The sequence below is a fragment of the Equus quagga genome, chromosome 4 (genome assembly GCF_021613505.1).
Source record: "Equus quagga isolate Etosha38 chromosome 4, UCLA_HA_Equagga_1.0, whole genome shotgun sequence".
Classification (NCBI taxonomy): Eukaryota; Metazoa; Chordata; class Mammalia; order Perissodactyla; family Equidae; genus Equus; species Equus quagga.
The window spans coordinates 93,820,971-93,843,954 of NC_060270.1; the positions used below are offsets into that span (position 1 = coordinate 93,820,971).

Below are 22,984 nucleotides of genomic sequence, written 5' to 3' on the forward strand. Positions count from 1 at the left end.
TTACAAACCACACATCTGATAAGGGATTTGTATCCAGAGTATACAAAGAACTTTTACAACTCAAAAGTAAGAATTCAACCCAATTAAAAAATGGACAAAAAAGTTGAATAGACATTTTATCAAAGAAGATACATAAATGGATAATATGCACATGAAAATGTGCTCAACATCATTAGTCATTAAAGCAATGCAAATTAAAACCACAGTGAGCTACCACCCCACACTGACCGAAATGGCTGTACTGTAATCAAAAAGACAGATAACAGCAAATGTCAAGAATGTGGAGAAAAGAGAACTCTCAAACATTGTTCACAGGAAAGTGAGATGTTATAGCCACCTTTTAAAACAGTTTAGCAGTTTCTCAAAAAGCTAAGCATAAATTTACCATAGGACCCAGAAACTTCACTCTTAGATAACTACCCTGGAGAAGTGCAAACATATGTCCAAACGTTGACTTAAACGGGAATGTTCTTAACTACTTCTACATAATAGGCACGAGGTGGAAATAGCCCAAATAGCCGTCAGTTGCTTAGAAAATAAACAAAATGCAGTCTATATATACAATGTAATACTATTCAGCAATAAAAAGGAAGGGAATACTGATACATGCTGAAGGATGAAGTTCAAAACACCATGTTAAATGAGGGAAACCAGACACAAAAGGCCACATATTGTATAACTCTGTTTAACCAAAAAGACAAACATATGAAGAGAGAAGGTAGAAAAGTGGTGCCTCGGTGTCCTTATCTCCAAGGACAAAGGGACACCAAGAGGAATCTGAACCAACAGGTCTTGCTAAGTCTCCTCCACTTTACTACACTTGGCTCATACTCTTTTTTCTAGTATTTTCTGCTTTCGGTGACTCTCCACTCTTCATCTAACCCGAGCATGAAAACATTCAGGTTTAACCATTTCTTCAGGTCTTCATTTCCGTACGAAGGCTCCCATGTCACGTGAAATTTATATTAAATAAATTGATATGCTTCTTTCCTGTTAATCTGTCTGTCAGTTTAATTTCCAGATTCAGCCAGGAACTCTAAGAGGGTTGAGGAAAACTTTTTCCACCCCTACAGTGCCAAAATGTCTTTGAGAAAGCATCACTCCAAATGTGGCCAAAATAATTCTAGCGGTTTATTACTAAGACTGCATCCAAGAAAATGTTTACTCTCTTGTAGCCCCAGTTATAAAGCCTCCCATCTCATTGTACTTTTTTTATCTCACAGCTAAAGTACAATCAAATTGGCCAACACTTTCCTGAATGTTTTTAATTTGTGATACCAAAAAACATAAATAAATCCCTTTACTGGATGGCTCACCTGTATTTTGATAATTATTTATTTTCATAAGCTGTGGCATAAACTTATGAAGATTTCTAAAAACGGGATTAAAAGGAAATAATTTCTAAAGGACTAATACTCAGTGCTGAGAGGGAGCTGTGAGATAGTCCTTTATTGCACTGTTACTAAAAGTACAGACCAATGCCTGCCTTTCTGGAAAGCAGTTGTAGCCATATGTATCAAGATCCTTAAAAGAACTTTTATCTAACAGGGTTCAAAACAGGCCTCCCCAAGATGTACCACTTCTGCACATAGAATTTTTTTTTTGAGGAAGATTAGCCCTGAGCTAACATCTGCCACCAATCCTCCTCTTTTTGCTGAGGAAGACTGGCCCTGAGCTAACATCCGTGCACATCTTCCTGTACTTTATATGTGGGATGCCTACCACAGCATGGTTTGCCAAGTGGTACCGTGTCCGCACCCAGGAACCGGGCCGGCAACCCTGGGCCGCCGAAGCAGAACATGCGAAGTTAACTGCTGCGCCACCGCCCGGCCCCTCACACGTGGAATATTTTGAGCTAAAGGCAATCAAGACCTTGCAGGCTCAAGAGAAACTTTTACCTCTCCCTTAAAAGAATTTAAACTGGGGGCCTTGCCCATAATAAGAATCGTTACCAGAAATAAATTTTTGTGACCTATCTGTATGGCAGAGCAAACTTCTAATTACTGAACTTCTGCTCTTCTGATCATCCTGTGAACTATTCTTCTGCCCTTTGAAGCCTCGGGCCCGTATCCCACTTGTTAGCTCAAGATGGCATGTATACCTCATTTTACCTTTTTGTCTCTGACCCTCTCATGTATGTGGGGTTTCCATAGGTACAAAAATAAATTTGATTTTCTCGTGTTAGTCTGTGTCAATTTAATTCTTAGACCATCCAGAAGAACCTAGAAGGGTAGAGGAAAATTTCTTCCTCTCCCACGTATCCTTCAACCTATCAACCTAGTAACTATCATCTTGAAGTAAGGTCAGAACTACAGAAAAAGATTTGTATACCATGATACACAAGGGTTTATGTATATCGTAACACTTATAAGTGTGAAAAAAATTGGAAACGACCTTAATGTCCAACAACAGGGAGATAATAAGTAACATAGAGTATGCTCACAGGATGGAATGTGATATAGCTGAAAAAACGACTGGGCAGGAGGACATAAATGTTTCCCATTATCTCTGGGGGTGAATTTTTAGTGATTTTTTTATCTTCATTATATTTTATATATTTTTCAACAATGAGCATCTTTTCTTTGTTAATACTAACTGGATATCATTAATGTTATTCACAGTACAGTTGTGGCTTTCCACCTTCCAAGCATATAGTAGGATTGGACATTCAGGCCCCTTTATGGCTGGGTTGGGTGGGACCATATACTTAGTTCTGGTTGAGTTGTAAATGGAAGGGACCTTTCTGGATGAAGAATTTAATTGGCAGTTCAAGATCCTTCAAAGCTCTTTTTCTCCAGCATGGCAGGCAGCAGTAAAGATGGTGGCTGCTGTGAACCTGGGTCTCTGAGTGTCTACCACGAGCACTCTTTTTGCTGACTCATCATGGAGGTGTAGCATGAGCAAGGGGTAAACTTTTGTTGTTTTAGGTCACTGAAATTTAGAGACAATTTGTCACATCAGTATCAGGTAGTCTATCCTGATTGATACAGAAATTGGTATTCTTAAGTGAAGTATTACTATAGCCAAAAGGAAAAAAAAAGACAATCCACAGCACAATCTAAAATACATGGCTTTAGCTTAGGGGCCAAGTGGCAGGTAATCAGAAAATAGTTATCAGAGATTAGGATGGTGATCCATATTATGTAGCAGGAAAACATTTGGTAAAAGCATCACACATGATAGCTTGGAAGGAAGATAATGTACCTAAATGGCTTGTAGTTTTTATTAAAAAAAGAGTGCGAAAACAAAATTAGTAGCATCTGTCATTATTGGGTGCATTTGACAAATATAAGAAAGAAATGAGCTTAGAAAAGAATTGGCCAGTTTGAAAGCAGGAATGAAAGGGAATAGAGAAAGTCCAGAAATACAGGAACTTGTAGGGTTGAAAATAATATTTCTCATTCTGAAATGATAAAACTGAGAAGACCTCTGAGTAACAAAGGCTGAGTAAAACACTGCTTCATGGTGAGGATTAAATCAATGCGCAAATCAAGGTTGAAGTCTCTGAACAGATTAAGATTTCTAAGAGGAAAAACACCAACTAAGGTTGTGGCATTCAGTAAAACCTCTCAACTGGACAAACTGGCTCAGGGAAAAGAAACTAAAAGTGGCCCAATAGACTCAAAGAACCCACAATTAAGTGGAGAGAGAGAGAAGAATGGAGCCAAGCAAGCACAGAATTATAGCAACTCTAAAAAGTAAGTCTAGAAAAAACCTGTGGGTGTGGCTATTAGCACATGTAAGCCAACCAGAATAAAATGGCTAAGAAGGCCATTAAGTTTTTGAATTATACCAGCTAACTAGCCACTAGCCAGAGTAAAGAGACTGTGATTGGTCAAAACTTTAAAAAACTTTGGTCCCAAACATTGACCATAGGTAGTATACTGAGTGAGGAAGCTTTTCAGCCTTTAGGAAGGGTATATTTCAAATGTCCCTTCTAGATATAGCCAAGGAGAATAAAAAAAGAAGAATGTCCTGGAGCTATGAGGACAATGAGCAAGAGAAGAATTTCCAGGGAGTGGAGTCATGGTCTAATCAAAATTCCACACTCAGGAGGAATGGAGCACACCTCTGCTCAATGGAATTTCAGAATGGCTTTAGCCCAGTGACTGCTATGTGTCTCCCATTCTTTCCCTCTCCAAATGTGAGAGAGTTTATTGCAGTTATCTTGTTCCAGGTCCACTACTGTTTATTTGGGGGGGGGGGGGGGTTCTGGATAAAGAAGAATAACATTCATACTTGATATAGAAACTACCACAAATCACGTAGTGTTCAAGTAGTTTTGAGTTTGATGCCACAATTGGGTGGAATTTTTGGGTTTTCTCCCTTGGAGATGGGATGAGTGTGACTGTGTTTTGTATGTGAAAAAGAGTGATCAAATATTGATGATCAGTAGGACAGGACAGACTACACTCATTTCTATTCTGGCTCAACTATTTCTGGTTCTCTTCATTTTCACAAGACAGAATTTTCTAGTCCCTTTAAGTTCCAACGAGGCCATGTGACTATTTCTGGCCAATGAGATGTGAGAGGAAATGACACAGGTCACTTCTGGGTCACAGTATTTAACTGCTGGTGCAACATTCCCCAGACTTTACTTTTCCCTGACTCCATGATTCTGGAAGCACGTCTTGTGATGGGGCCTTAAGTGATTAGGACAAACAAAGTCGCCTGCCAACGTGTGTTGGACATCCAGCATGAGTGAGAATTAAACTGTTATTTTGTTAGCCCTCTGAGATTTGGGAGATTGTTTGTTATCACAACGTAACCCAGCCTGTCTTGACTGATAAATCAACAAACAACAAGACTTGTGAATCCACATATCTGTTTTTCCAGACATATATTGACAATGTCTTTTCACACATTAAGTGAAGCTATCTCATCCTAGGCACACAATTTAAGGCTTCTTCTTCACTTAATATGCAATATGTTAAATAGTCAATACGGTATCTTTTGGCAAATTTTCAAAGTCTACTTTCCCCCTCTAGAACTCTAGAAATATCTAGAAATTTTACTAGAAATATCTAGTAAAATCTCTAGAACTCTAGAAATAAGCAGGAGAGCCAATGTTTGAGATCCAGCCCGATTGCACAGGGGGAAAACGAACCCAAAGGAAAAGTATAATTTTCTAAGATAAGTAACATTTACCAAAAACCATTGTGAAAATTTAGAATTGAATGAAATTATCTATTTTACTGCCTGAGGAAGACCCCCTAAAAAAATAAAAGTGACTGTTTCAAAACTTGTCCTAAATAGGAAAAAATTCTTTCTGATTGGCAGTCTGCCACAGACTAAAAATGACACCCTCTGTGCTACTGAGGCTGTACCAATCAAAATTAAATAACGTTCTTTAAGTTTTTCTTCTTAATATTTTGGGGAACTTGAAATAATCTTACTATTTCCAAAGAGCAACTGATGAGAGTTTTTTTTTCTAAAACAGTAACTATTAAGATTTATTACAAATTGCCCAGTTTTTAGACACCATCTCTCATTTCGAAAAGCAATGTGAGAGTAATGAGTACAGTACTTCTGATGGCAGCATAACAACTTGAAAACCTAAAAATAAAATATCAGAAGCCAAACCAAGCTTTCTTTTCAGCTTTTCCCTTTGTTTATTTCAGATAGCAGGCAGCATCAGATAGGTTTAAGTTTAGAGTCTTTTTTAAAAGCATTTCATCTCTGCCAACATTTTCATGTGAATTTAATTCTTCTGTTGGCTCGTCGCAAAACATACCGTCTTAGGATGAAAGTGGTCCAAATGCTCTTTACCAAAGAGAATTTTACCTTCTCTGAATAGCACCCTTGAATTTTACCGTTTAAAGTTGCTGCAAGTTAAAGGCAGTGGAATGCTAATAAATGGGGTCTCTTAAGACTAAATTTTAGGCCCCTAAAGGGCAGGTACTGTGTTTTGCCCTTCAGGCATCCCCAGCATCTGGCATGATGAGTGATGAACCACTAGCTTTTCATTTACCTCTTTCTTTATTCCAAGGTTTTCAATCTCTTAAACTGATTCTTTAGATTATAAGGGTAAAACAAAGAAAATTCTGGTCTTTACAAGTTCTATTTGGAGAGGAGATGTCTTGGAAGGAATCAGGGGACACCCGGCACTCTGGATGAAGTTCAAGAAAAAAGACCACAGTAGGCTCTGAAAAATACCTTTGGAGCTGTGGAGCGAAATGCTGTGCAAAGTGGGAAATGATCGCTCTTGAAGGCCCTTGAAAATTCAGTAAAATCTACAGAAATCAAACTACTGGATACAGCATTTCTTTTGGGAAATGTTGAGTCAAGTCTGCATATTGGTGGACCTGGGGCCAAAACAGAATTGGCCCACGCGACCATGACAGAATGAGCCAACACGGCTGGGAACAACTGGATTACTTAGGCTTGATTTCAACAGACGTGGCACCAACCCACATAATTTATTAACAAAACTCTTTTTAATTCAGTGCACTTATTGCATTTGTGAACATGCAGCACAGTTTGAAAGAAAGAAGAATTCAAAAATGTGGAAACATATTTTGTATCTAAAAATAAATGATAGTAAAGAATTAAAGTTTTCATTTTTTTAAGGAAAAGGATACTCATTTTTGTCAAACAGTGACAGTGATTTGGGCTCAGAAGCTCCAATTTTGCTATGATCTCATGAGTCTATTCTTCAAAGTATGCTATGTAAGGTTGACCTAGAGAACATTTGACCACATCGACTTCACCACCTCCATTCTTCTCCCGTTGAAAGTGAATGCTAACTAAATCCTCCACAGTTTCTTCATCCATCATATCAAGGCCTTCCATTCCAGTCAGAAGCACCGTCCTCTTAGATATTCCTGAAAATACCTAAGAAGGAAAATTAAAAAGATAAGTAGAAAATTTTCTAACAACTTTGAATTGCAAAACTTCACATTGATAAGCTGTGCTTAATATTTTGGATTTTATCTTAAGAGAGACAAGGAGCCTCAGGAAGATTTTTCAAGCAGAATATCAGAATCGGATCTGAGTTTCACAAAGACGACTCTGGTGGCATTATGACAAATAGGGAAAAGAAGGGCAACTCTATGAATAGAAAGACCAGTGAGAGAGGTAGATAGAGGTGGAAGCGACAAGACTGAGTCACCAAAGGAATGCTGGAGGTGAAGTAAGATGAAGAGTGAAGCATGAGTTCTAGCTTTCAGGGTGCTGGACTAGAGAGATGGTGGTACCACTTAACACCTGAGTGGCAACAGAAAAAGACAGCAGGTTTGGAGTAAAGGTAACACGTTCAGAGAAAATGAGCTGGAAGAATTACTTTTAATGTCCAATGATAGTAGACACATGAGGAAATGTGGCTGTCTCCACAAACAAAACCAAAGATTGTGCCATCATCTGAGTAATTTCAGCTTGAAAAAGCGTATGTTAAATAAGGTACAGTTTTGCATTAAAATATTCTTTAAAAAGACAAAACTCATTCCGCACCAAGCAGAGATGAAGAAACTGTTTTGATATCCCTTACTAATAAGATTCAAACAGTAACACAGGGACTTGTTACTTTATTTTTCATGGGGTGGGGTCAAGCAGTAAGTTCCCAAAATGAAAAGAAAGAGACGACTTTACCTGAAACTTTTTCAAGTGTTTTTCTATGTACGGAGAAACAGTAACTCTATGGCAGCTATGATCTGTATAAAGAGGATAGTCTTTCTTCTTCAAAATCTCGTCAGCAACTAGAAGGAAATTTTTGAAAAGTTATTTTCTTTTTTATATCATAGATGTTTTTAACCAGAGTTAAAACTTTCTTCAAACAGAACAATATCAGAGTAAATAATGAATTGAGTGATTAATTTTTAAGAAATTCTACAGTCCACTTTAAAGACTTCTCAGTACATCATGTTGAAAACTATAAGACCAAACAATAAGGAGGTCTAAATAGATCCTTCTGTCTTCAACCATCCACTAGAGTCAATCAACGCACACAGGGCTGCAGTGTCCTCAGACAGATCGACCTTGAGCTACAGAAAATGCAATAACCATCTGCAGAAAGTAACCCCCCATCCCAACAAGACGGGTATTTCCCAGTTTCTCAAGAAGTAGAAACAAAAACTATGGGGGCTGGCCCCGTGGCCGAGTGGTTAAGTTCGAGCGCTCCGCTTTGGCAGCCCGGGGTTTCACGAGTTCAAATCCTGGGCACAGACATGGCACTGCTCATCAAGCCATGCTGAGGTAGCGTCCCACATGCCACAACCAGAAGGGTCCCACATGCCACAACCAGAAGGAACCACAACTAAAAAAATATACACAGCTATGTACCAGGGGGCTTTGGGAGAAAAAGGAAAAATAAAAATCTTAAAAAAAAATAAAACTATGATTCGAATACTACGTATATATTTTAGAGTATATATATGTATATATACACACACATATATACTAAGTTACTGTAGTGTATATATATACATATATATACATACTATAGTAATATAGTAATCCATGTAATATAAGTAGGTACTGAAATAATAGAGAAGAACATTAATTTAGTAAAAACTGAGACATTTCCTTAAACTTCCATTTCTGCTTCTACGTAGTTAGTTATGATTAGTTAGTATTAATTATTAACTAATATTAGCATTAACTAATAATATGGTTAGTATTATTTAATAATATAAATAAATATGTACAATATTAATATATAAAATTACTTAGTTATTCTGAAACTAATACATGATTTGCAGTAAACTGATATAATGATGTTATCCAAAGTGGGGGCAGGGGTCGACTGTCATCTAAGTGAAGCAAATAACAAAATTTCATCAGGTTTCTCTAACACGAAGAATAATAAGATTTATTTTTAGCAGAATATAGGAGAAAAAGGTAATGTGTCAAGATTGCATAACAGGAAGAGTCCTTGAGAATATCCAATCACTTTGTTTTTTCTCCTCCCACCAGCCCACCTTGGACTGGCAACAGGGTACAGTGGTTAAGAGCGTAGGCCCTCGCTGGTGAGGACGTGCAGAAATTGAAAGCCTGGTACATTGCTGGTGGGAATGTAAAATGGTACACAGCCACTGTGGGAATCAGCATAGCAGTTTCTCAAAACATTAAACATAGAATTACCATATGATCCAGCAATTCCAGGAAGACCTAGATAGACACTCAACTAACCATAACTAACTACACAGTCGCAGAAAGAGAAGTGTAAGGAATGTCTCAATTTTACTATACTAATGCTCTTCTCTATTATTTCAATTGTCTTCAAAAAGCGTGTATTACTTTGTTATGGAAAATCCTAATCGGCAATGTTTTTTAATGGTGTAGAAAGATTTCTATTCTATGTGCAAACCCAGGAGAAGCCCTAAGAATTAGATTAACTAGAGAAGAAATTTTTACTTTGGGAATCACTTGAACATATTAACAAAAGCAGCTGCAGGGTATTCTATTTTTAATCATAAGAACGTAAACCTCCCTAAGATGATCTGATAAAAGTCCAAATCTGCCTAAAAGAGGAAGAGATGTCTGTCTAGCTGTTTTTTCCATTCACCTCTTGTCCTCCCTGGAATGGATTCTTCCACCTGAGAGACCCTGTCAGTCATAATAGGTGGATGGAAGAGACCGTTTTATATACATATTTCTAAGTTTCTCTGCCACACACCCACTGTGTGATCTTTGGTAAGTTACTTACCCTCCCTGGGCCTCAGTTTCCTTATCCATAATGCGAGTATACACCTACCTCCGGAGTCCTGCTGTGTGTCAGAGGAGACATACTACATTTACAACACCTGGCTCCACGCCTGGCATGTGATGAGCATGCACTAAGATTTATGTACTTGCTATGTGTAATATTAGCATTCTCACTAGCATTCACAGAAATTACTTTCAGGACTCTACCATTTTATAAGGTTAAAAAAAAATCCTCTATTATTATGCTGTCTAATAAATTCCAAATAAAAGAAGTAGAAAGGGAATACTTTCAGAAATGGCAGACCATAAATTAAATGGTAGAGTGTTGCTTAATTTCCCAAATGTGTGAGTACCTCCAGTTTCCACAAACGTGATGACAGCACTTCCAGACCGCTTATCGTACTCCACGCATTCCACCTCTCCTCCTCCGTGTCGGGACTTACAAAAGCTCAGTTCTAGCTTGTCTCTCATCTGATTGTCAGGCAATTCATCAGGAATTTCAGTAACATTGATCTTCACTTTAGATACTTCTACACAAACCTGGGAAACCGTTTCATATTCAGAAAGATGGATGAGAAAAGTGTCCATGTTTAACAGAATTCTGAAAAGCTTTGGTCACCCTGTTACCTGGAATTGGACTCCTGATGTTAATGGAACCGGCTTGGCCATAACCTCGACATTTACATCCTCTATCTGCACATGATGTTTCTTCATTTTGATCACATTTTGGGCAACTGAAAAATAATACAGAAGTATTAATTTCCAATATTTCAATAAATTTTTACACTTTTGCTTTAAGAATAAATTATCCTGAATTTTTCAAATTTTCTTTAATGTTAAAGATTCTAATTTTTAAATTTTTCTTAGGATTTCCAAGTGAAAATGGTCTTGCCACCAAAGTAAGATACATTAGTCAAAATACATCAACAAAAATTACAGTATGGAAATTATCAAGTTCTAGATTCACCTCTTAAGAGAGAGCCCGATAATCTCCAAAAATTCATAAATTATTTCAGCACAGCCACACACCCTTCCTTTCCACTGTTGACAGAATTACCGGAGAATTCCCTTAGTACATTAAAGCACAGCCAGAAATTTCTTCCATGTTGTGTAAGCTGGGAACACTTTTGCGGATCAGTCAATTAATTGCGGATCTGGCAATTAATCTTACTTACCATTTGTTGCTCCTCCTTAATATGTTGCAAGTATCACAGAAATAACTATTCATTTTCGTCTCTGTCTTTCCCAAGGATTATATATTAAAGACCACATAGGCTTGAATATCAAAGAGTGAATCTTTTTTTTTTGCCATATTTAATGAGCAATTCTACTTTCGCTAAAATGCTCTTGAGACCATTCATTAAAAAGTTGATAGCATTGCTATACCAATCACAAAACCATCAAGTCCAATTTATCCATGCAAGTGGGAGAGGCTCAGTAATATAATTATGCCAAAAGTCATTAGAACTCCAAACAGCAACTATATGTCAGTTTAAAATGCATGTGGGTGTGTGTTTATTTCAAATTGTGTGACACAAAAGTTTATCACACTTCAGTTGTTAATATTTGGAGCCACTTACTCTAATTTTTTTAAGACAAGAGATTCCCACTCCAAGTCTTACAAATCTCACATGTGTTTATGAGAACCAGTTATCACACCACAGCTGGCAGAAGAGAAAACCGGAGCTAAGAAGGCAGGGCGTTGTCATATGGGAATTCAGACTCATCGTACCGTGATATGACTATAACGTGAATTATGACTTTTTTTTGTTAATGACAACAGGCAACAATAACAGAAAATATTAATGAAGCAATACTCAGATGATGCTGTCTCCCTTCCAATGCCCCCCCCAACCTCCAACATCTGGTGATCCGACACAGCTGAGAGAGACCACTTGTATTTCAACTTTTGTGACTCTGATTGTCAAAAGCCAACTCCTATTTAACTGTGTAGAAACCCAAAGTTCTCCCCAGAGAGCAGGACCTTGGAGCCATGCCAAGGGTGGAAGCAGATGTATGCGTTTCTGAAGAGGATCCTAGTCCCGGCATTCCCAGAAAATTCCTGCACAGAATTCCTACCTCCCAAATCTCCACTTACATCTTTTAGTTATATCCCAATTACCAATGCTAACTGCCACTTGATTCTTGGTCTCCTCTTCCACTTTTAGCTGCAGGTGTAGACGAGTGTGGACCCTGGGTGAATGAACAGTATGTGCATATGCTGACGTGCTAGAATGCCTTTCTTTTTTTTTTTTTAACTTTTTTTTTTTTTAAAGATTGGCACCTGAGCTAACAACTGTTGCCAATCTTCCTTTTTTATGTTTTTTTTCTGCTTTATCTCCCCAAAACCCCCCGTACATAGTTGTATATCTTAGTCGCAGGTCCTTCTAGTTGTGGGATGTGGGACGCCACTTCAACGTGGCCTGATGAGCGGTGCCATGTCCACGCCCAGGATCTGAACCCTGGGCCACCGCAGCACAGCGCGTGAACTTAACCACTCGACCATGGAGCCAGCCCCTAGAATGCCTTTCTTTTTAACATTCATTTTCAGGCTATAGTGATGAACCAGGCATCAGAAGATGTGGGTTATAATCATAGATTCTCAGAATCTGAGCACTGGAAGGGCTTGTGAAGGAACCGTCTGGTCCCACCCCACAACTTGACAATTACAGGAACAAAGGCCCAGGATGATGGCCTGCTCAGAGGAAAGTTGGTCCAGTAGAAAGTACGTGAGCGCTTGGGGTTTGGCCCTCAGCTCTGCAATTTATTACTCTATGAACCTTAAACAAGTTCTTTATCTTCTTGAAGCTTATGTTTCCTTATCTGGATAATTCCTAACAGGTAGCAATATAATAGCTAACATTTATTGTTTATTATGTGTCAGACACTATGCTAAGTATTTTACCAACATTTCTCATTTAATACTCAGAGCAGCCCCACGAGGTAAGTACTACCACAAAGCCTGTCATAAAAATGTAAGATTTATAAAAAAAAAAACCAACCCAAATCATACCTCCCAAAGAGGCAAAGCTGTCACTCAAAGCCAGATCCTCCTCATTAAGGCGTTCCCAGCTTCAAGAGGGTCCTAGACCCTGGTGGGCTTAGCAAATATCAGGTTCCATCCCAAGTCTCTGAATCCTTGGTTCTTCCATTCACTGAGCATGTGCCCTTAGATCAATTATTTAAACACCTAAGAATCTGTTTTCTTGGCTATAAAATGTAAATAGTAACTCTCCTATCCTATTGCTTTGATGGAGTTGAGTAAGTATAGAATGAGATGATGTCTGGGAGAACTCTCTGAGAAGTGTATAGAGCTCTACCACCTGAAAACATTATTACTAGTATTGTCACTTGGAGGTAGCAGGTGGACTAGAAAGACGCTGGTACCGGACATCACAGCACCTGGGGCTAGCGTCCCAGAGTCATCATGTTCTCAATGAGTGACCACATTCAGGATGCGTAACATCCCAGAGTCAGTTTTTCACCTGAACGATGGGGATAATCATACTGTCTTGGTGTGTCATTATGAGGAGGAGATGAAATGTTATGTAAAAAGTGCAAAGCAAGAGGCAAAGTTCTATGAAAGCTCTTTGAGAGTCCAAGTGCTTTCCAAAGGTAACATGGTCACATTCTTGAGCATGAGTCATACCTTCTTCTTTTTCAAAGGTGATGAGCGCTTGTCCTTTTTCTAGCTCATAATGAGCTTGCAAGTTCATTTGAAAGGAACAGGAGACATTTAAAAGCTGGCTGTCATCATTGGGAGTCTCTGCAGATGTGAATTTCACCTTAGTGGCAGGAATATCCTCTTTAATCTAATTCAAACGGAAATGTTTGATTAAAATCAAGACAAGAAATAACTTAGGTCCTTCCAGTGATAATGGGATGTGATTGCCCAATAATTCATTCTCCACTGATTTCAGAATACTGTGTGGTCTTACGTAATATCTTTATTAATACCTTTATTTAACATCTTTAGTAATTGCTTCCTCCCAGGTAAGTACTTAGCAATGTAATCAGATGCTGATCTTTTAATATTATTTCACGCATGAAATTTTAAGAATATAATCTCCCACTTTTTCTAATCAATGTTTAAACTGGTCAGTGTTGTGTGGTGCTCGATTCTAAAGTCTACACCATTTTTGTGGATAAGCACCTTTTAAACAACTGGGCCAATAATAGACTATATTACAAGGGAATCACTAGACAGTGTTTATTCTCACCGCAAAGAGGTGCAAAATACTCAGGTGTATACTACAGTTATTTTGCTAGCAAATCCAGATCATTTAATCCAAAAAAGACTCCTGAATTCTATGATTTAAAATTTATGAAATTTACATTCCCCCTTCTCCAACACCTGCCCAGCAACTTTTTAACCATTACCACAACTTAAGTTTATAAAAATGTGAAGGGACACTATCGACAAAATTCATAATCAGAAGGATAAAGTTAAGTGGTTATACTTAGCTGCTTAAAATCGTTGGGATTAACAGACATGTACAACTACGCATACATGCACAAATGAGTGAGGTGTTTGCATTTCTATTCTCCTTGGTTATTTTACATGCCGACAGAGAAAGTGTTATCACAAAGGGAATAGAAATATTTGACAAGTCATTTGATCTAATCTTATGTTTATTCTATATCTCTACATGTAACGTAAGTATAATTTCTGATTACCATAAGTCCAATTTCAAAGCAATCTGCAATGTCTGAGAAAAGGGAGAGTGTTTCCCAGTAACGTGGAAGCATCCAGTGCATCTGGAGAAGTCGAAAGCTTTTGGAGTGAGGGTACCCAATGCTAGTCCTGAGGACACTGTGGCAGAGAACGTGTCACTCATGCTCTCTGGACCACAGTCTCAGTCCCCTGGAAAGGGGGTCAGCTGAGCTGGCTGGGTTCTCAAAGCCCTGTGAGTTGTAAGACTAAATGATTCCAGCTCCTGTCTGAGAAATCACCAGAATCTCAACAGAACCTTCTCTAAGTCTCATAAACAAAGGAAACCTCACTTCCTGATATTCAGTAAGCTACCACCCATTTCAGAAACAAAAAGTAACAATGTTTTAAGCATTCAAATTGTTTAAAGAAGGTATTTTTTTTAACAATATGAGTTGTTATGAAGAAAAAAGGGGTGAAAGTTATGTGTAATTCAAATACAGGGAAATTTAGGAGAGAACTTAAATGGTGAAGATAAACATCCGTTTTTTTTTGTTTTTATTTTTTTTTATTTTTATTTTTTTTTGGGGAGGAGGATTGGCCCCAAGCTAACATCTGTTGCCAATCTTCCTCTTTTTGCTTGAGAAAGGCTGGCCCTGAGTTAACATCAGTGCCAATCTTCCTCCACTTTGTATGTGGGATGCTGCCACAGCACAGCTTGATGAGTGGTATGTAGGTCCGCTCCTGGGATCTGAACCTGTGAACCCCAGGCTGCCAAAGCAGAGCACACAAACTTAACCACTACACCACTGGGCCATCCCCCAGTTTTTCTTAACTGTGAACTCATTTAAATCACTTGGATGAGGAGACCAATAAAGGAACTTAGTGAGAAGACCAAGAATTTGACCCAAAAGTGATTGATAATGAACTTTTTTTTGTTTTTGTATTAACACATACATAAATATTAAAAAGTGCATTATTGTAAGTATACAGAAGGATGAAATTTTACAAAGTGATCACAAACACGTGACCAGCACCTGACCAACAAACAGAAGATGACCAACACCCCAGAAGCCCTCTTGGGTTCCCTTCCACTTCCTACCTGCCTCCAAGGGTAACCACTATGCTAACTTCTAACACACAGCGTTTGTGCTTTATTTAAATGGTAGCATATGGTAGGCCCTCTTTTATCTTTTTTTGGCTCAACATTGTGTTTGTGAAATTCACCCACGCTGTTGCATATAGTTGTAGTCTGTTCATTCTCATTGCTGTTTAGTATTCCATTGTGTGAATACACCCCAATTTATTCATTCATTCTACTCTGGAGGGACAATTGGGATGTTCTCAATGTGGGGCTCTTATAAAGAGTGGTGCCATGGATGACCATAACGTTTTAGAACTGAATTTTGTATAATTAAATTGCTTTTGCTAAAAAATGGTGTCCACTGAAAATGTGATACATAAAATAAGTAAAGAAGTACCTGGGAGCTCTTGGTGGTCACTTGTAACTCAGCTTCGAGCTTTTGGATCTCCTCCTTTAGCTGAATATTTTCCTTTGCAATTTCAGCAATCAACCTCTAAAAAAACATCAAACAGCATTAACAAATTAAACAGCGCCTGACCTCATTTTCCCAAACGAATTAAAGAGGCTAAATTTCTCTCACCCTGAGTAAGGCACAGAAACATATTCGATAATCTCAGAATAAATAGGATCACACGAATAATACATTTGCTGAATGTCTTACATCATCACCTGTGAATTCTCCTACCACTCCCAAGTGTTGTTATCTTCATTATACAAACAAGGAAACCACCTTTCACCCTAGACCAAAGGTCACAGGAATTTCTATAGGAGAGCAAGAACTGAGACCCAGATCCTCTGAATCTTACTTCAGTGCTCTATCAATTCCTTTCCTAGCTATTTGTGACTACAATATGACTTTTAAATTGCACTGTAATTGTGGACAGATGTTACTCTGGTACTATTAAAAAATTTGCTATGATTCCCACAGTACAGCTGCCTTGACACGCCAGATAGATGGCCTTCGGTAAGTGGTTTAAGCTATCAGGAGCCTCCACTCCCTTCCGGGTCTGATCAGATCCTTGCTGACAAAGCTCTTAACTTCTAGGTGAAAATCAAAGAAACGAGGGAGAAGGGGAAAAAGTAGCTAATGTTGTCAGCCTTGTAAGAGACAGGAGAGAAATATGATTCTTCTTGTAAGACCTGAATAGTGGAAGTACAAACATTTTGAAAACCCTAGTATCTTCCCAAATTCAAGGTAATGTTAGACAAAGACATACAAAACATGCAAAACTAACAGATATAAATTAATTTTTAATAAAACCCAGTAATTTTTTTCCTTTTTACCTCATTTTGTTCATCTTTCATAAATTTTTCATCCGGCCAATCCTCCTGAAGAACTTGTTTTCTGTTATCGTCATCAGCCGCCATGATTTCCTGATTATCATAAAAAAATTAATATTTTTAAAATAGTGTATACTCACAAATTCAAGAAGAAAGAAATAACAAATTTTACCATTTTCCAGAAGAAACATCTCTTCTTTTTCCTAGCATCAAAGTGTTTATTATCATGTAGCTTATATCCAAATAAAGACTATATTTCAAATAACTATCACACCTATAAATATATGAGTGTTCTAAAACTTCTTTGCTTTTCAACATAATAATAGAAAATAATGAGTATTGACATGCCTTTGTAGTTCACATCTCAATCATAACATGATGCTCCATTTTAAAACACTACTATGTTGGTCTTCTGGCCTTTTTAAAAGGTTTTGATTTAAACGTTTAATTCTCCCTATTGCACTCCCCAAAGGCCTCCAAAACACCCTTCGTTTATATGTACACAAATTCTTTCCTGGAGTTTTCACAAACCCTCCGCCTGATTCCATATATTTGGATGGAAAAAAATTACATCTTTACTTCTAATCACCTCTGCTTGAAACTTAGCATTCTCTTCAAACATGAAGATGGCCAACAAGCCACACAGTGTTTGCAGCACCTGCGATAAGAATCACCAAGACGGCATAGGTATTTTCATAAAATATTATAACCTTTGCAGATATCCTGGAATATCATTTGTGTTTAACCCTGCTTCAAAATTATGGTAGTTATTAAACTCACTACCAAGTCTTGTGATCTACTGTGATATATTCATATATATTACTAATCAGTTTGCTTTTTTAATATTCTGATAATCATATTTCAGTATAATTGGTTTCCTTTATAATTCTATGCTTTCTTTTTCTTTTTTTTTAGGAAGATTAGCCCTGAGCTAACTACTGCCGCCAATCCTCCTCTTTTTGCTGAGGAAGGCTGGCCCTGAGCTAACATCCATGCCCATCGTCCTCTACTTTATATATGGGATGCCTACCACAGCATGGCGCGCCAAGCGGTGCCATGTCCACACCTGGGATCTGAACCAGCAAACTCCAAAACGCCAAAGTGGAACGTGTGCAGTTAACCGCTGTGCCACCTGGCTGGCCCCTGCGTATTTTGTTTTATACATTTAAAGAACGTTTTATTTGTTTTCAGAAAGGTCCATAGGCTTTACCAGACTAGGAAAAAGTCCATGGCACGAAAAAAGTCAGGATTCCTTGTCTGTATAGGAATTGACTGAGATGGAGACGTCCCAGATCATAAATGAGACAAGGAATATCACGATTATTTTTATGTTTTTAGAAACATGTTAATACCAGTCTGTAATATCATCTTCCAAGATTGCCAGTGGTTAAATTCTCACTATTTCTGTAGGAGAAGAAGAAAAGACATTTATTCCTCTTTAAAAATAAAATAGAAGACTAGCAAAAAATTAGTCAGGTCTTAGTTTACCCAGTGTGAACACAAGCAGTGTCAAAAAAAAGAAGGGGTCAAGTAGCACTTAGACCTTGGTTTCTAATCTATTCTCCAATAAAAGGCACCAGGGCTCCTTGGATAGTTCTATGTCTGGGGCAGGAAATACACAAGATGAGCCTGGAGCTCCCAGTGGCCAAAGGTACAAAAAGGGGATTTATCAAGTAAGTAAATATCTGGACAATAACAGGAACCAGGTTTTTCATTGCCTGGGATAGTAATGTAAATATGGAAAGGGAGAAAACCAGAATGAATGCTGTGGATTTGAACTGGAAATATTGGTATAATCTCATGATTTCCTATAGATAACTGATAGAAAGATACAGAGATATAAATACAGATATAATTGCGTGTGTGTGTGTGTGTGTGTGTGTGCGTGCACACACACACACATTCTATATATATCTATCTGTAAATATATTCCCTAACTCTGTCTGCTGACAGGACCCGAAGCAAAGACAATAGCGATGAGCACATCTAGCACCCAGAAATTGGTTTCTAATACCATTCTCCACTACAAGGAACCAAGGCTGTTCAGAGAAATGGCTGATTCCAGGACCGGAACTGGAAAAGTATAAGACAGGTATCTTATGGTGCCAGAAAGCAAGGAAATGCTCAAAGAATGATGAGGACATGCCAAAAGGGCAGAGAATCCAGCTTAAGGAATTTTTCACTGGCCAAATCTGGGAATAAATTAAGCGTAAAAATAAATAATGACGGTAATAATTAAATCCACTGAGTAAAATAGAAAACTATGAGTCCATACTGACATAAATAAATAAATAAATATATAAATAAATAAATTGAAATTTTGATGAGGAAAGGATCATTTAGTTAGTTTCAAAATATTCCCCACAAAGTGTTTATTAATTTCAAAGAGGAAATGAGTAACTTCACAGTGAAGAAGCCAGGCAGATGCCACCATAATGAAATAATTAAAGTAAATGAGATAAATCAAATCATCTGCCATCTGATAGGCTGCACTGAGAACACAGTACGACTTCTATGATATTCCCACCAAAAATACATAATCTGAATCGAAGAATCAGGAAACATTAGACACACTGGCTTGTTCCCGTCAAAAGTGTCAAGTTCATGAAAGCCAAGGAAAGCCTGAGAAACTGTTCCAGACAGAAGGAGAGGAAAGAGACATCACAGCTCAATGCAATGCATGATTCTGAACTGGGTCCTCTTGTTAAACAGGATATTATTGAGACAACTGGCAAATTTGAATTGGATCCAAGGATTGGATGGCAGCAATGTATTGATATTAATTTCCTGATTTTGATCACTATCTTGGGGTTATGTAGAGAAAAATACCTTTTTCGTAAGAAAGATATACTCAAGAATTCCACAGTAATGGGTCATGAAGTTGGAAACTTGTTCCCAAAAAATTCAGGAAAATGAAAAGCCGTTTGTATTGTACTTGTAACTTTTCTGTAAGTTTGAGATGGTTTCAAAATATATATATTAGTAGCTCCCTATTGCATCAACAACTGCAGAATCCTTACGATGGCATTCGGCCTTCATCGAGGTCTTACACGATCTAACTCCAACTTATTTTCTGGTCTTATTTAGACAAATTCTACACTAAGTCCTCTAACCACACTGAACACTCGAAGGGTCCCTCGTCTCCCTCCTGTCCCTCGTTACGTCACATTCTTCCTCCTTTTTCAACCTTGATTTCCACCTTACGAAATCTTATTTTTCTTCAAGGTCCACCCCAAATTTTCCCCAAGTTCTTGAAGCCTTTCTGATTCTCCCAAAGCACGTTAGTTCTCCCTCTTTTACCTCTTTTGAGGAGCTTTATTTGTGTACCTCTGTCATTTTCCTGTGTACCTGTGACTAGATATGGTCATCACCTTGAGGCCAGAGACTATGTCCACCCCTCCTTGCATCCATTCAAAACACAATACAAGCAGACACACTGAAAACACTCAATATTTATAGAATTGTGCACTATCTTTTCTTTCCTTTTTAAAGATTGGCCCCTGAGCTAACAACTGTTGCCAATCCTTTTTTTTTTTTTTCCTGCTTTTTCTCCCCCAATCCCCCCAGTACATAGTTGTGTATTTTAGTTGTAGATCCTTCTAGTTGCACCGTATGGGACACTGCCTCAGCATGGCCCAACGAGTGGTGCCATGTCCGCGTCCAGGTGAACTGGTGAAACCCTGGGACACCGAAGCGGTGTGCGCGAACTCAACCACTCCACCATGGGGCCAGCCCCTGTGCAGCATCTTGACTTAAGTATCTGTGCTGCTCAAGACATCCATGCATATGATGTCCTCTTATCACATTTTCGGAATGCAAAAACTGCAACATTATTTAATTGCTTTTTTAAAAGTCAGTATTCTTAAGAGCTTGTAATAAAGGCTCTCTATATATTTAACTCATATACACGGTCTACTACATGACACCCCAGAACTTTTTTGGCATATTTAGCTCTCGATACTGTCCCTGTTTGCATGAGTGGGATGTACAGTAATAGGCTTTCTTTTATGCAATCAGATCGTAGGCAGAACAATAACCCTCTCAGAGATGCCCACTTCCTAATCCCCAGATTCTGCGAGTATGTTATGTTACACTGCAAAAGAGCTAATCAGCTGACTTTAAAACACAGAGATCAGGGGCTGGCCCTGTGGCCAAGTGGTTAAGTTCGCGCGCTCCGCTGCAGGCGGTCCAGTGTTTGTTGGTTAGAATCCTGGGCGCGGACATGGCACTGTTCATCAAACCACGCTGGGGCAGCGTCCCACATGCCACAACTAGAAGGACCCACAACTAAGAATATACAACTATGTACTGGAGGGCTTTGGGGAGAAAAAAGGAAAAATAATAAAATCTTTAAAATATGGAGATCATCCTGAACTTTCCATGGGCCCAAATGTAATCACCAGGGTCCTTAAAAGTGAAAGAGGAAGACAGAAGAGCAGAGTCAGAGTGAGATGTGACAACAGAATAAAGGTCAGAGAAATGCAACACTGCTGGCTTTGAAGACTGAAAAAGGGCACCACTGAGCCAAGGAAGGGGGGCAGCGTATAGAAGTTGAAAAAGACGAGAAAACAGCTTCACCCCAGGGCCCTCCACAAAGGAAGAAGCCCTGCACACACCTTGATTTCAGCCCAGGGAGCCAGGTCGGACTTCTAACCTACAGAATTTTAAGATAATAAACTTGTGGTTTTTAAGCCACTAAATCCGTGGTAATTTGTTAGGACAGTGAATGAAAAAAACAATACAAATCACCACCATCCATCCACCACCTCTTTTCCTAATATCCTCATGTCACGGTGGTGCCAGGCCCGATAGAACAGAATCTTCCCATATCTGGCAGCAAAAAGAAAGGCAATGAGGGGAAGAAAGGAAGGAAGGAGGTGGTAATTAATAAAATGGTGGTACACATATATAGTTTTTTAAACACTTATGCATATTATATAGACAGGGAAAGATAATACTCTCCTTTGGATGTCTCCTTCAAGAAAATCCCTGAATATTCTGAAACGTGAGGAACGACTGCCAAATCCTGCGCCTGCCAGGAGTAAATCTCCTTAAAAAATCAGTTTTCCTAAGAGCTATCTCGAGAGACACCAGAACATGGGGAAACACAGCCGTTTTAAGTTTCAGCTTCCAGAAGGAAGCACAACAGACCAAGAAGACTGGGTCAGAGTCCTGGACGGCACAGAGAAGGCATCGGGGTCCGGGGGCAGGCGCGCCCGCTCCGCGTCTTGTCGCCGCAGCGACTCGGGCTGCTGGGGGCGCGGGGTTGCGGGGGGCGGCGTCGGGCGCTCGTGGCCGGGCACTGCCCCGCGCCGTCCCTGGCACCACGGAATCCGCCTCCCCCACCCACCCAGGGCCTCTCTAGCCCGGGGCTCCTAGGATTAGGGACGGCGGCCGGGGAACGGGAGCCTCACTCACCTGCCGCAGCCGGGGCCCGGCGCGCCCGCCTTTCCCGGAAGCCTCGTGGGGCGGCGCCGGGTCCCCGAGGCTGGTGCTGCCTTATCCAGAAGCGCCTCGGGAGATCCGAGGTGCCGTTCAGAGTGGGTGACGCTCAGATGAACAGCTTAGTTCCTTAAAAAAAGAAGAAGAAGAAGAAAAGGAAAAAGAAACTGTGCTCAAATAGTGGTTAGTGAGAAAAACTCACCACCTCTCGGAATACCAAACCCGGTGTCTCCAATGACGGACAATCTATAACTATTTTCACTTTCGATTTTTAAACCGTGGTTGTTCCGTTTTCGTTTTGCTGGAATGTATCCCAAAAGTATTCCTGAAGTGTCCATAAACACTAATTCAGGACGAGTGTTAAAAAACACTCTTTTGTGTGTGTGTGTATATTACTGGGCATACAGTTGGAAAGTTGATTGAAACAAAATAAGGTCAAAACAGAAGTCTCTTTTCAGGTTGTAACTTTCTTTGTAATTTATTGATGTTCACAGCCTTCGTCTACAAATTTTTACAGCCAACACAAGACCAACTTTTCTGTGTGTCTTTTGCAACATCCTCTGGACCAGGAGGTTGGCAAAGCTGTGGTGGCCAGTTGGCTTCTATGACCCATGTCCCTTGAAAATTTTCTTACAGTCTTTTGTTTTGTTGTGAAGCTCGTAAATAAACACATCACTAGGTGTGATCTTTTCCTTTGAAAATAAAAAATCTGGCTCATTTCAAGAACTGCAGTGTTTCTTAATCCTACCCCAAGAACCGCCCCACAGCTGCACTTGCTCATAAATAAAGGTCAAGGAGGAGAAGAATCAAAATTATTTCCAGGCAGAAACACTAGTTTATAGTGCAGTATACTCACATATAGTAACTGATATAGCAGTCTAAAA

The 22,984-nt window shown here is 39.0% G+C and overlaps 1 protein-coding gene across 1 annotated transcript; it reads right to left on the reverse strand.

Annotated features, from left to right (window-relative positions):
- Positions 1 to 6,418: 6,418 nt before the first annotated feature.
- Positions 6,419 to 22,332, reverse strand: NMI (N-myc and STAT interactor). The gene is made up of 8 exons (XM_046657647.1): positions 22,077 to 22,332; positions 16,662 to 16,751; positions 15,775 to 15,870; positions 13,292 to 13,454; positions 10,270 to 10,376; positions 9,996 to 10,182; positions 7,588 to 7,694; positions 6,419 to 6,834 (listed from the first exon to the last, which is right to left on the reverse strand). The coding sequence occupies exons 2-8, from the start codon at positions 16,743 to 16,745 to the stop codon at positions 6,649 to 6,651; spliced, it is 930 nt and encodes a 309-aa protein (XP_046513603.1). The 5' UTR covers positions 16,746 to 16,751; positions 22,077 to 22,332; the 3' UTR covers positions 6,419 to 6,648.
- Between the last annotated feature and the right edge of the window lie 652 nt (positions 22,333 to 22,984).